The 13,965-nt window shown below is 47.4% G+C and overlaps 1 protein-coding gene across 5 annotated transcripts in view; it reads left to right on the forward strand.

Moving 5' to 3' along the window:
* Positions 1-13,965, forward strand: part of SPATA13 (spermatogenesis associated 13) — a 328,681-nt gene that overhangs the window by 298,407 nt on the left and 16,309 nt on the right. For 4 of the 5 annotated variants that reach the window (XM_055359682.2, XM_063697196.1, XM_055359683.2 and 1 more), the window contains 4 exons: positions 7,682-7,818; positions 9,774-9,953; positions 10,325-10,510; positions 12,559-12,738. In XM_055359682.2, coding sequence (XP_055215657.2) covers positions 7,682-7,818; positions 9,774-9,953; positions 10,325-10,510; positions 12,559-12,738 — 683 coding nt within the window. Of the gene's footprint in view, positions 1-2,168; positions 3,694-7,681; positions 7,819-9,773; positions 9,954-10,324; positions 10,511-12,558; positions 12,739-13,965 lie in introns of all 5 variants that reach the window. The other variant, XM_055359684.2, reaches the window with a different exon arrangement.

Below are 13,965 nucleotides of genomic sequence, written 5' to 3' on the forward strand. Positions count from 1 at the left end.
CATTCATATGAAGTATCTAAAGTAGTCAACATCATAGAAACAGAAAGTGGAAAGGTGGTTGCCAAGGAACAGGAGAGGAAGAAGAGGAAATTGGTGTTTAATATGTGTGGCAGTTCTGCAAGATGAAAAAGTTCTGTCGTACAATAGTGTGAATATACTTGACACTGCTGAACTGGAACTGTGTGCTTAAAAAGGGTTAAGATGGTAAAATTTAATGTTATGTGTTCATCACATAGGAAGAAAGAAACAAAATTTACTTTTGTATTCATTTCTCCTGATTTTGGTGACATACATTTTGAGAATTTATAATAGCTTTACAGCGTCAAAATTCCCTTAGATAAGAAGTCATCATTATTAACTTTCATCTGTAGTTGAGGTTCAAAGCCTATTGAAGTTAGTGAGGAATGGAACATGAAGAGGTGAAGAAGGCAGCAGCACCGGCCTGTGGGTCTGGCCATTGTGAGGAACTCTGCCCAGCAGAGCTGGCATTGACACGCTGTGGACTACTACATCTAAGATTTTTCAGCTGAACTGCAAATTGCTATTTCCCCATCAGCAATTCGTAATTCAATTGAACAATGTCTACTGAGAGTATGTGACACTTTAAAAAGTGTTCAAGTAGAGTGGAGTCAGATTACAGAGAAGATATACCATAAAAGAATTTTGTTATGAAGCAATAGACAACTCGCATGTCATTTCTTGTGACATCATAAAACCACTGTTTTAAGAAGTTCACCTTGGGCCGGGCGCGGTGGCTTAAGCGTGTAATCCTAGCACTTTGGGAGGCTGAGGCGGGCGGATCACAAGGTCAGGAGATCGAGATCATCCTGGCTAACATGGTGAAACCCCGTCTCTACTAAAAATACAAAAAATTAGCTGGGTGTGATGGCGGGCGCCTGTAGTCCCAGCTACTCGGGAGGCTGAGGCAGGAGAATGGTGTGAACCTAGGAGGCGGAGCTTGCAGTGACCCGAGATCACGCCATTGCACTCCAGCCTGGGCAACAGAGCAAGACTCCGTCTCAAAAAAAAAAAAGTTCACCTTGGATAGGATGGCTCGGGGAGGGAAACAGAGTCATGAAGACTGGCTGAGGGATTTTTCTAGCTAGAATCTCAGATGAGCACAGGGGTGGGAGTCAGAGAGACCTGGGTTCCTATCCTGGTTCGGACCCAGCCCCTGTATAGCCCTGATAAATGGCTCAACTTCTTGGAACCTCAGTTTCCACATCAGCAATTTGCAGTTCAATTGGAAATCACATACTGAGTGCCTTCTGTATGCCAGGTACTATGCTAGGGGCTGGGAAGACAAAAATCAAACGTCTGTCCTTTCCTTTAAGTCTGTCCTGTCCTTTAAGATGGTAAGCGACCTAGACAGTAAGCGTGGGGAATCATAGAAAACCACCAGGCCTGGACGAAGCATCAAAGCATAGCACAAAGATTCTTCCTGTCTAGACATCAGACACTGAGAAATCCCACTCCATAAAACACACTTGAATTATGGGACAGGAACACAGGAGTCATTAACTTTAAGGGACTTTAAAATCATGAAAGTAGTTAGGGTGGTGAAGGGAAAAGGATACAACCAGAAAATGGAATCAGGTCCTTGACAGGCCCCACTGGGAGCAGGGATTGGTAGTTGGAAGGAAGGGTTAGTGAGGGAACGGAGGGCAGGACATACGGCTGCTCTCCAGAATGGGAGCAAAACACACAGATTTGGATACTAACACTGTTTTTAATATCATTTTGTCTTATTACAAGTAACAGCTACTGCTGGAGGAGACAGTTCTGCCCAGTGGGTAAGAGTTAGATGGCCTGGGCCTGCTGCACACAGCTGTGTGTTATTGGGACTTGAGTTTCCTCATCTGTAAATGGGGACAACTGACAGTACCTCCCATGTAGCATTGTCATGAGGATTATATGAGCCGGTTCATCTCCACAGCTTAAATCAGTGCCTAGCACATTATAGGCACCTGATAAAATAACATCTTGCAATTCTATTTTTAATTTTTTTTAATTTATAGAGATGGGTCTTATTATGTTGCCCAGCCTGGTCCCAAACTCCTGGGCTCAAGGGATCCTCCTGCCTCAGTCTTCCAAAGTGCTGGGATTACAAGCATGAGCTACCATGCCCAGCCACATCTTGCAATTCTATACTGTTTTTCAATTTACAGGGTGCTTTCATGTATCATCATTCCACTTGAGGCTCAAAGCACACCAATAACAAGTACTTGTTCAGAATGTATAAACAACCCTGAGAGATGGGTATTATCATCCACATTCAACAGGTGAAAAAACAAAGAAAGAAACTTGACCAAGGACTCATACTCAAAAAAGAAAAATGTAGAAAAGAAAAAAAATGTGCATCGCTATCATTTGAAGGCAAGTTCATCTGACCCCAAAGCCTTGCATGAAGTCCACATGCTGTTTTTCTTTCTTTCCTTCCTTCCTTCCTTCCTTCCTTCCTTCCTTCCTTCCTTCCTTCCTTCCTTCCTTCCTTCCCTCCCTCCCTCCCTCCCTCCCTCCCTCCCTCCCTTCCTTCCTTCCTTCCCTGCCTCCCATGTATGCCAGGCAGGAACACAGTTAAGAATAAAGCAGACAAGAATTACTGCCTTTCTGGAGCTTACATTCTGGATAGTGAACAGAATACATTATAGACGGTGACCAATGCTATGGAGAAAACTAAACCAGGGGAGACAGTGGAGTAAGAGTGAGGGTTGTGGTTTTGATTGGGATGGTGAAGGTGAGAGAGGGAGCCAGTGTGTGTGTACCTGGGGAGGGCTGTCAGGCACACGGAGCAGCGGCCCTGGGCAAGGAGTGCCTGTGGTCTTTGCAGCCAAGAGCCCATTGGTTGGAGAGGGGTGGGAGGCACAGTGTATCTGGAGAGAGGTCTCAAGAACTTTGGCTGTCTCCCCTGTGGATGATTCTGAGCAGAGGAGTGACACAATCCAGTCTAGGAATGGTTTGGCAGCATCGCTCTGGCAGCTATGGCCTGCCGGGGGCAGGGGTGGCAGCAGGGAGACCAGGAGGGGCTGCTGGAGGGAGCCCGAAGCTGGATGGGAACCCAGGCTTAAGTGGTGGGAGGGGAACCAGGCTTGAGTGGTAGCAGAGGGGTAAGAGGTAGCCAGATCCTGGACACTTTCAGGAACTTGAGTCAGATCTGCCACTGAGTGGGTCGTGGGATGTGAGAGATGGAAGAATAACCTCTGAATAGATAAAACATACAGGCTAATGCCTGCTTTACAGATGGGAAAACTGAAGCTCAAAGAGCTGAAGTAACTTGCACCAAGGTCATTTAGTTAGGAAGTTAGTGAAGCAAGGACATTCACCCAGGAATTTTCACTCCAGGCGCCATGACTTTCCCTCGTCCATGTTTCAAGTCTCTTGCCCCTGGCCTCTGCCCCCCATCTCCTGGCCAGGACTGAGTCAGCCGACCCATGAGCGCTTCAAGCCATCTTGCTTCCGCAGTGTCGCTCGCTAACTACTAATCCATGATGTTGAAACAGTTGCTGTTGAAACCTCTCTTGTGATTAACCTCAGCCAGAGTTGTCTTTTTTCTTTACTTTTTTCTTTTGAGGCAAAGTCTTGCTCTGTTGCCCAGGCTGGAGTCTGGTGGTACAATCAGAGCTCATTGCAGACTGGAAATCCTAGGCTCAAGCCATCCTCCCACCTCAGCCTCCCAAGTAGCTGGGACTACAGGTGCGTACCACGACCCCCGGTAGAGCTGTTTTGCTAAGTGTTTATGAAGAACTCAGAGAGCAGTCAGTATTTCCAGTCCTTGTCTCTGTCCAGAGGTCTTTCTCCTGGTATCTCCTGTAAAGGTCTAACACTTTTCAATAGACTCCTGTTAATTGTGAATTTATACATGATTACAACCAGCTTTTTTTCTTTCTTTACTGATTTTCACAGCAATAGCTAGATCATGGTAAAGAATTCTCCCTTGGAAAACGCTGTTCAGTTCTTCGAGGAGAAAGTGTCATTTTTCAGAGCTGTGCTATGGGTGGGAAGCCCCAATGCCTTTATTTTACTGAGATTCACTTTTTTTTTTTTGGCTCAACCACGGTTTAAATTGATAAGGAAAAATGCTATTGGTACCAGACAGTGCCAGATCAGTGGTTGCTAAAATTGGAAGATTCCTGCTGCTTTAGGCATTAGACAACCAGACTTTGTGTATATTCTCCTCACCCAGGAGCATCAGGATATCTCGGCCAGTAAGCAGCACCGTTCTTGGGCCCCGTGGTCTGGGCAGCCGCTCCAGGGTTAGAGAAGGCCTTTGTCTTCAGTGTTGTTTCCCTTGGAGTCTAAAACATACTCATGCATGAAAAAAATGATGTGCTTCCTCAAGACATCCCCCAACCCACCCCCAAACTCACACACCAGCAAAACATACTAGACTAGGTGACCTCCTGCTCTCCGCCTGTACGCACCCTGGCCTAGCATGGGAAGCAGAAGTTACATTTAAAACGAAACAGTCACCATGCGTTGTTCAGGCTCCAGTGTTTCTCAGACAGCACAGGTCTGGCTTTCTCAAGGCCTCCAGCCACACCCCCAGCAAGACAGACATGGATACACACATGCATAGCTGGCTCCCTGCTGCCCACCCACCCGTGCTCCCAGGGTGCACTCCCTTCTCCTGAGGCTCCAGGCCCTGCCATGCCCCTGACAACCGTCCCCTCTCCTTTAATGAGCAGGTAAGAAAGCTAGGGCCCAGAAGGCAAGACCAAGGCTGTGGAGCGCTTTCTTCTGCCTCTTGGCTTTGTGCTTAGGCCCAGGAATTTACTCCTCCCCCACACTCCCCCACCCCCGTCTCTTGGTCTCTTAGACAGCTCACTTTCACTTTTTCCTCACAGACACAGGCCTTGAACTTTCCTGACCAAGACTGGGGATGGGCCCAGGCAGGGGAGTGGAGGTGGGTAGAGGGTGACTGGCACCATGCACTCAGAGCCTGGAACCCTGACTTTGTCCACACTGAGAGCTCTCCCCTGGCTTCCATTGTCAGCTGCTCCAAGGTTCCCTGGCTGTCGCGGTGTCCGGCGCACCTGTCTGGGTGGTTTCACGGCTGGGGCACAGGTGCAGACCCATGGGCCATGCCTCACTGTGGCGTGTGTTGTCATGGACGTAAGCAGCTGCTGGTTCCCCTGGAATCACAGAAGGGTTCTGGAAAGGAGGTGATGGTGGCTGGGATGTCGGGGTTTCTCTGAGAGGGGCACCCCAGGCAGAGGGGGAAGCAATTGGAAAGCCAGAGCCCATGAGCAGACCCAGCTCAGTGGGCACCACTCACAGGTGCTGTGTCCAGAGCTCAGGCTTACAGGACTGGGGCTGCCAGGTGGGAGGTGGCCTGAGCACAGTCTGAGAGAGGGGCTGGGGCCGGGCTGGGAGAGGCGCCGCTGGCAGCACGTGCACACCTTCCTGCTTTCCCTCCGTCCTGCTTCAAGAGCTCCGTGCATCACCAGTACATGAGCTTGAACTCCTCCTCATCATGACAGCCCTGTCTGTGCTTGGCAAGGAAGACCTAAAATGCTGGTGCATGAAATACTACTTCTGCAGTGTTGATTACCCCCATTATTTTGGATCTTTTTCCATGTTTATCATTGTTCTAGTGCCAGACTCCTGGGCTCTATTTACAGAATTGGTTGCTTGTGACAGCAGTGTGGCTGAAGTGATGAGGGGAGGGAAGGGAGGAGAGGCATAAGGGGAGCAGGAGGCTAAGCATGGTGGTGGGGGATGGGGGTCTGGGGCTGGACGTGTGTCTGCCGAGCACCTGGCACATGGCCAGTGCAGGTAAGATGAGCTGTGCATAGAAAATACAGGTTAGATTGATCCGAATATAAAACATCTCCCCAAGAAAGAACTCTTCAGTCAGAAACCAGACCCATCCTTTTCTAGTCAAGTAACTAGAAACATGGATTTGCCAAGTCCTTGAGGAAAGCAAGCCCATGGAGCACCATCCCAGGGCGACCTTCAGCCAGCCCTCTGTCCTTGCTGGCACACCAGCTTCTCCCTCAGGCTTCTGCTTTTTGTTAAATCTCCAGGGAACTTGGAATTTTTCCAAAACATCCTTGACTGTATCTCTGTTGCTGCAGGCATGAGCTTGGCCTCCCAACATGGATCTCAGTTCCTGATGCCATTTCCTCGGGCAGCTCCTGTTGCTGCCCACTCCCACTAACCTGTGTTCTCCCCAGCTGGCTTCCCTGGCCCCAGGCTCTGCCCCAACAGCTCTTCCTCTACGTCGTAGCAAAGTCTGTCATCAGCCCAGCCCTCATCGTGCGGGACACCATCACCACAGTAGCACTCTCTGTGGAGTTCCAGCTATTGTCAAGGATGCTAAAAGTTTCACCTGCATTCTGTGGCCTGATTCTTCAAAAAGAAGGACATGAAGCTCAGAGAAATGCAGTCACTTGATTTAGGTCCCATGCCCACAGAAGGGCAGGACCAGAATTCAGACCAGCCTCTGTGACCCTAAAACCTCTTCTCTTTCTGTCATATGAGGGGACTCTACTTAGGTCCTGTGGCTTCCTTTCTCCAAACCCTGGAAGAGCAGCCCAGGATGAACTCTAGCCTGTGAGGCCCTTCTGTGTGCCCCCGATCTTTGCAGTCTTGTCTTTCGTGAGATGTGTGGGGAGTCTGTGGAGCATGAGCTTCAAATCAAGCCACCTGTGATTTGCAGTCAGGCCATCGCACTGTTCTGAGTCGCCTGCTCCTCTTCCAGGAAGCTTTTCCCTGACTGGGGAGGATCGCTTCCTCTTTAAAATCCTGCCACTTGTTTCGGACTCTCCCTATTATGTTTCCACTTCCTGGCTGCAGTCATCAGAATTCGGGTTTTATTGCATCCCGTTAAAGACAAGGGTCATCTGTTGTATAGCTTTCTGTCCCCAGCACCTGACAGTCATTCCGTTGGAAAAAATAGTAATAGATTGCTTCTTGGACTTTTGGCTAAGATCAAGTGGAGAAACAGTGATGGAGACATCCCTGAACTTGCACAGGAGGACTGAGGCCATGAGTCTGAAAGAAGAGACTGCTCAGTGACAGATTGTTGGCTTTGCCAAGGGTGGCTCATTTTCCCAAGAAAGAAAATCTGACTACCAGGGTGGCCAATCTAAAAAGCTGCACCATCCTTAAAAGATCTTTCTCTCTCTTTTCTGGTAAAAGTACTGTATAATTCCTCATTCTCATATTTTGAGTTCCAAGCCTTTCAAATATGTACAGAGAGTAAGAATGATGGCACGTTTCTACTCGAGACACTGTTGGGATGTCCTGGTTTTAGTAATACTGTTGCCTTGCAGGTAAAGGATGGAAGCAGAATATTGGATCATCTTTTTCATTTTTTTTACCTCCTCAGCTTTCCAGCACATTGCTTGGCAGCATTGTTATCTATATTTATGTTGTTAATATCCAGTTTGGAGCACAGACTTCCAACTAAATTACACATAATGCCCTGACGGTCTTCACTCTGCAAATGGTATTGTGTTGGCAATACACTCTTTAACATTCCACCTCTCATTTAATGTCACACTTAACTGCAGCTCTTAACTTTGGAGCAATGTAGACATTTTCTAACAGCTTCTTATTCTGAGTAAGATGCAGATGATTACCTTCCCTTGGGAGTATGTTACCAAATTTTTTCATCATATGAAAAAATCTTGTTAGCTGTGTCTTTTAAATCATGCCTTTGTTTTGTATGTTTTAGTTTCTTCAGATGGAGGTACTGAGCCCTCTGCCTTAGTGGATGACAACGGTAGTGAGGAGGACTTCAGCTATGAAGACCTCTGCCAGGCCAGCCCTCGGTACCTGCAGCCCGGCGGGGAGCAGCTGGCCATCAATGAGGTACTGGAATTCCACACGACAGTAGTGGATACGGGGTACCTGATTTTCAGGGTCCACAACCACTTCTGACTTTGTTCCCTAGTGTCTTTACTAAGCATGTCCGAAAACCTGGAACTCTGATTAAAACAACACTGTGATTCACTTTGGAAGGCCAAAGCAGGTGGATCATTAGTGGTCAAGAGTTCAAGACCCACCTGGCCAACATAGTGAAACCCTGTCTCTACTAAAAATACAAAAAAATTAGGTAGGCATGATGGTGCGCACCTGTAAACCCAGCTACTTGGGAGGCTGAGGCAGGGAGAATTGCTTGAAGCTGGGAGGCGGAGGTTGCAGTGAGCTGAGAGCACACCACTGCACTCCAGCCTGGGCGACAGAGCGAGACTCCATCTCAAAAATAAAGAAAGAACAACACTGTGATTCTCTGACCTCGTCCAGGAAAATATATGGGATTAAGCTTTCTGGGTAGAGGCAGCTCGTCTTTTTAGGTAAGGAAGAGCAGCTCCCCATCAGTGTTCGGCCCGTGCTTTCCACTTGATGAAAGAATACCCTCCCCTCCACTATCTCGTGTAATTTTCACAACTGGTCTAAGAAGCGGACATTGTGGTTATTATCCACATTTTCATCAACACTCTGAGGAAAGATGTCTAATTACTTGCTGGCGAATGGCAGAGCTGGAGGTACCCATGTATTTCTCCCTCCAAATCTGGTGTTCCTTTGGCCACCCTGCAGCTTTAGCTTTTTTTTTAGGAAATCATTCTGGAAGATACCTCCAGCTTTTGGCGTTCTTGAGCAGAACGTGTGGAGCATAACTCCTTAGTGAGTCAGCTTCTTTACTGAGATGGCCAGTGATGTGTATCGTTGGGCGCTAAGGAGACGGGAAAAATCACCTGCTCCCGTGGCCAGTGGATGGAGGAGCCACATCTGTTCCTGACTTTTTAATTGTTAATGATCTAAAGATCATGCTGTGTTCTCTTCAATTGCTGTAAAGTATAAAGTTAGATGCAAAACTTACTCGAATTGTGAATAAAGTATGAATGATCCACACTGGAGGGAGGTGTGAGGGACTTCCAATAGCATATGTGCATAACTTCAGTAGGCTTGGCTCTGTGACATCTAGTACAGCTGCCAGAAACCATTTTTGGAGCAAATATTTCAGAATTCAAGTTTGCTAGATAACTGACCTGCTGCTAAGTGAGCAACTAATACTTTTTTAAAAAGGGGCTTGCCTGCCTGCCTGCCTGCCTTCCTCCCTCCCTCCCTCCCTCCCTTTTTTCTTGCATTTTGCTCTTGTTGCCCAGGCTGGAGTGCAGTGATGTAATCTCGGCTCACTGCACCACTGCCTTCCAGGTTCAAGCAATTCTCCTGCCTCAGCCTCCCAAGTAGCTGGGATTACAGACATGTGCCACCACATCTGGCTTTTTTTTTTTTTTTTTTTTTTTTGAGACAGAGTTTTGCTCTTGTTCCCAGACTGGAGTGCAATGGCACGATCTCCGCTCACTGCAACCTCCACCACCTGAGTTCAAGCAATTCTCCAGCCTCAGCCTCCCGAGTAGCTGGGATTACAGGAGCCCACCACCACGCCTGGCTAATTTTTGTATTTTTAGTAGAGACGGGGTTTCACCATCTTGGTTGGGCTGGTCTTGAATTCTTGACCTCAGGTGATCCACCCGCCTTGGCCTCCCAAAGTGCTGGGATTACAGGTGTGAGTCACCACGCCCAGTTTAAGCGCTTTCTTTAAAAGCAGGTAGAGATGTCCTCCTGACTTTGTTTTTTCTTAGTCTGTTCTCCTGGGTTCTCTTTGTGTAACCAGTCACATAGTCAGTGTGGACCAAATGCCACCAGCATATCCAAGTGAGAGGATACCAGTGTCACCCTGAGAGAGTGCGCCTAGTGGCTCCCTCACCATCCCGCCCACTCGTGCTCTATGCTGAGCGCACCCCACTGTCTCCTTTCAGCTGATCAGTGATGGCAACGTGGTCTGCGCAGAAGCCCTGTGGGACCATGTGACCATGGATGACCAGGAACTGGGCTTCAAAGCGGGGGATGTCATCCAGGTTCTGGAAGCCTCCAACAAGGACTGGTGGTGGGGCCGCAGTGAAGATAAGGAAGCCTGGTTCCCCGCGAGCTTCGTCAGAGTAAGTGTGGGGTGCTTGCAGCTTTTCCAAAGTATCTGGGGGAGCTGCAGGATCCTTTCAGGTCAGAACTCGCCTTTTATCAGGTCAGCTTTTTTGTAATTGATATCTGACATGCAAGTCACACCTGTAAGAAATTAGGCTGGGTCGGAGCAAAAATGTTAAAGGCAGGCAAGCGAGCTGCTCGGTGTTTCTCTGTGGTCCTCATGCCTGCTGGCATAGCCGCAGCCCTGCTGAGGCCATGAGACTCAGGCGAGGGCCAGGCTGCCTTCCTAACAGGCCACAGGAAAGTAGGAACCTGGGAGGTCTCCTGCCTCTGCTCCATGCTGCCCTCCCCTGCCCCAAGTCACCTGTCCCCTGTATGTGGGTTGCAGTTGCGAGTGAATCAGGAAGAGCTGTCGGAAAACTCCAGCAGCACCCCCAGTGAGGAGCAGGACGAGGAGGCCAGCCAGAGCCGCCACAGACACTGCGAGAACAAGCAGCAGATGCGGACCAACGTCATCCGGGAGATCATGGACACCGAGCGGGTGTACATCAAACACCTCAGGGACATCTGCGAGGTGGGAAGCCAGGCTGGGACCTCACTGAGGGTCACAGTATGAGGCTGCATGAGGTGCCTGGGCTTTCTCCCCACCTCCACCCCCCGCCCCCCCATCAGGCTCCCACATGTATGCTCATTTCTCCGCCTCTGCTGTCTGCACTGCTAAGTCTGAGTGCTGCGGCTGTCCTAGCTGTTGGTGGAGGTTTTTTAGAGTCAGGGTCTCTTTTCAGAGACAAGGCTTTTCTTAGAGATAGGGTCTTGCTCTGTCACGCAGACTGGAGTACAGTGGCGTGGTCATATCTCACTGCAGCCTCAAACTCCTGGGCTTTAAGCAGTCCTCCCTTCTCAGCCCCCCGAGTAGCTAGGGCTACAGGCATGCATCACCACACCCAGCTAATTTTCTAAATTTTATATAGAGATAGGGTCTCACTGCGTTGCCGAGGCTGGTCATGAACTCATGGACTGAAGCAATTTTCCTGCCTTGATTTCTCAAAGTGCTGGGATTAGAGGTGTGAGCCAGTGTGCCCGGCCCCTCTCTTAAGTGCACTCTGCAACTATCTCTATCAGGACCTAATTCCTGAGATTATTTGAAAAGAATGGCTTTCATAGAAGGCAACACCCTCACTTGATTTTACAAAGAGTCAAAGGTTTGTCACTATCTGCAACCCCGCTGCATCTAATCACCAACTGACAGATGAGATCCTGAGTCATTTACACACAGATGGGAAAAAATGCTGGTTTTATATTGGTCATATGAAAGGCTATATTCTATTGTCATGCTATTCTACTTGGCAACAAATTTTATTTTATAGTCTTATCCTGATTTCAGAGAACTTGTCATTAGTAGAAGTGCACCTGAAAGGTTTTGTCTTCCTGTGGTATTTTGTGCTTCTATGGATTGTGTACGAGCATCACACTACACTGCTGTTCGCCCTGTCTGCTCATTACGGCTCTCCTAGCTGTAAATGCTGATATCTGCACTATCAGTTCAACGCTGACCATTCAGTGCTGAAGACAAGTTGAAGTCAGAGAACTGCCCGTTCTCTAATCAGATTAGCCAGCTGTGTGGACATGCCAGTGTTCAGCTTCTTTGTGCCAGCCATCTCGTTCTGTATGAGTGTGTGGCGAAAGAAGCAGGTCTGCAGTGCCATTTAGGGAAATAAGAGGAACTGCCCATGATTATTGAGCATTGACTGTTTGTCACCCCTCACCTGGATTAACTCAGCTACCACAGCATTCCCCCTGAGCAGGTCCTGTTAGCCCCCATTGCAGATGGGGAAACCAAGGCACAGAGAAGTTAAGTGGTGGGATTGGATTTAAACCCAGGCAGTCTGCCCCAGAACCTATCCTTTTCTGAACTATTACATTATATTGTTTTCCTGTTAAAATTCATACCAAGTAGTCATTGGTATGTGTTTTACTCCCTGGTCAGTTTATTCTACTGAATGTCATGATAACTCTTTTTGAGTTAGCTGTTCCATGTATGTACAGCCTTTTCTTCTTATCCCACTAGCTCCTACCTAAGCCATAGTATAGCCATGGTGTTGCACATAGATAATTAGTGCAAGCCTCAGATTAAAGACCCACAGATTGATGCTGTCCATAGAAAGGCGGTGCTGGTGGAATCCCTGGGTAAGAGGAATCCTTGCCCTAATGAACAGTGCACAGAGCTGCATGGGCTATTCAGCAAGCAGAGACATTCTGCATTTGACAAGTCTCCTGGGCTGTGAAATGGAATTAGGGTTGGGAGAATGATTATCTGAAGAGTTTGGAAAAACACGTGACGACACCAATTTTTGAGCTCTGGTATTTGAAACTTGTTTCTGGAAACATTATGTGGTTTATTGGATCCTAAATCCAACTGCATGAGCCTTTTTGCTTTCTTTTTATTTTAAAACACCTATGGCAAATTGCAGTCATGGAAGTACGATGACCTCATCAGAGACTCATAGAGTCTTTTTAATTAAAATTCATTCCAAGTTCATGGCTTTAGGCCTACAAAAGCTGTACTATTCAAATAATTTATTTGGATTTCCAAATAAAAAGTATTACTTCTGTATTTTGCAGGGCTATATCCGACAGTGCCGCAAGCACACAGGAATGTTCACCGTTGCGCAGCTAGCCACTATTTTTGGAAACATTGAAGATATTTACAAATTCCAAAGAAAGTTTCTGAAAGACCTTGAGAAACAGTACAACAAAGAGGAACCTCACTTAAGTGAAATAGGATCTTGCTTTCTTCAAAATGTGCGTCACCCTTTACTTCATTATTAGTAACATCTGCTTACGTAATTTTGAAGTGCATCTCCACAAAAAACAAGAGTCTCTTTTGTTTTATTGTTTGTTTGCTAGATGAATCTTCCATAGAAAGGAGATGTTTCTTCTATCTTATATGCTTATCATATAAACAAAATCTGTATAGTTAATCTTGTCTAAATGTCCCAAATTCATTTTTTCAAAATCCTTTTATGTAGTCTGGAATTAGGGGGTTACATTTGGAGTAATTACTTTTTAAAAATTTCTAAGGGTTATGCCATAAGAACTATGGAGTCCTTCTTAATAATATCCAGGAAGTGTCTGTTACATTTCAGGCACTGTTTTCAGAGTTTTCTTATATTAGCTTGTGTATTGCTATGAGGTAGATATGATTATCTCTCACTTTCTAGATGAGGAAACTAAGGCCCAGAGAGTAAGTAACCCAAGACCACATACCAGTAAGAGGCATCTGTGAAGGCAGACCCGGGCATGTGGCTCCAGGACGCATGGTTGTGATAACTGTAACTGCCTCAGAACCTTCCTGTGATAACATGCATTTATCATTTTTTAACTTATGATTGACTATTACTACTTACCGCTAAAGGATTTCAGAGGAAGATTTTAGTCCCAGCCCAAATAGCTAGGGAACAGTAAGAGTAATAATAATAACAATGACAGCCTCACCACGCCTTCACTTCCTGGGTGCTGGGCTCAGTAGCTGTCTAGAGTCCTCTGGGGCAGATAGATTTTAAGTGGCTGGGCATAATGTTTTTGTGTTAAGTTAGTCAGCTGGAGGCTGGGCCCCATGTGTGACCTGGGCATATTTGGGACATTGTCACAGGCCTCCTTGTGTAGCCTGTGCAGAAGGTTCCTGCAGGAGCCAGCTTAGGACAGGCTGGAGGCCAGGTGGTGGCCTGAGGAAGGTAAGTCTCACAGTGAGGACAGGGGAGTACTGCTGCCACCAGGGAAGGGGTCGCGGCGGGCCCAGCCAGGGTGACGGCAGAGAATTGGGAAGAGAGGTGTGTTGAAATGGGCATTTTTGAGGAAAACCTGACAAGACTAGTTGTTAAACCACAAAGAATAAGCAACGATTAAAACTGCATACATGGTTTTCAGCTGAGTTGAAAAAATTTGTGGGAGGGGGACGTTAGAGGCCCTGCTCCCCACCTTCCAGGGTGAGCGTGAGGCAGGCTAGAAAGAGACCAGGGTGCTGAGTTC

The sequence above is a fragment of the Gorilla gorilla genome, chromosome 14 (genome assembly GCF_029281585.2).
Source record: "Gorilla gorilla gorilla isolate KB3781 chromosome 14, NHGRI_mGorGor1-v2.1_pri, whole genome shotgun sequence".
NCBI classification, from domain to species: Eukaryota; Metazoa; Chordata; class Mammalia; order Primates; family Hominidae; genus Gorilla; species Gorilla gorilla.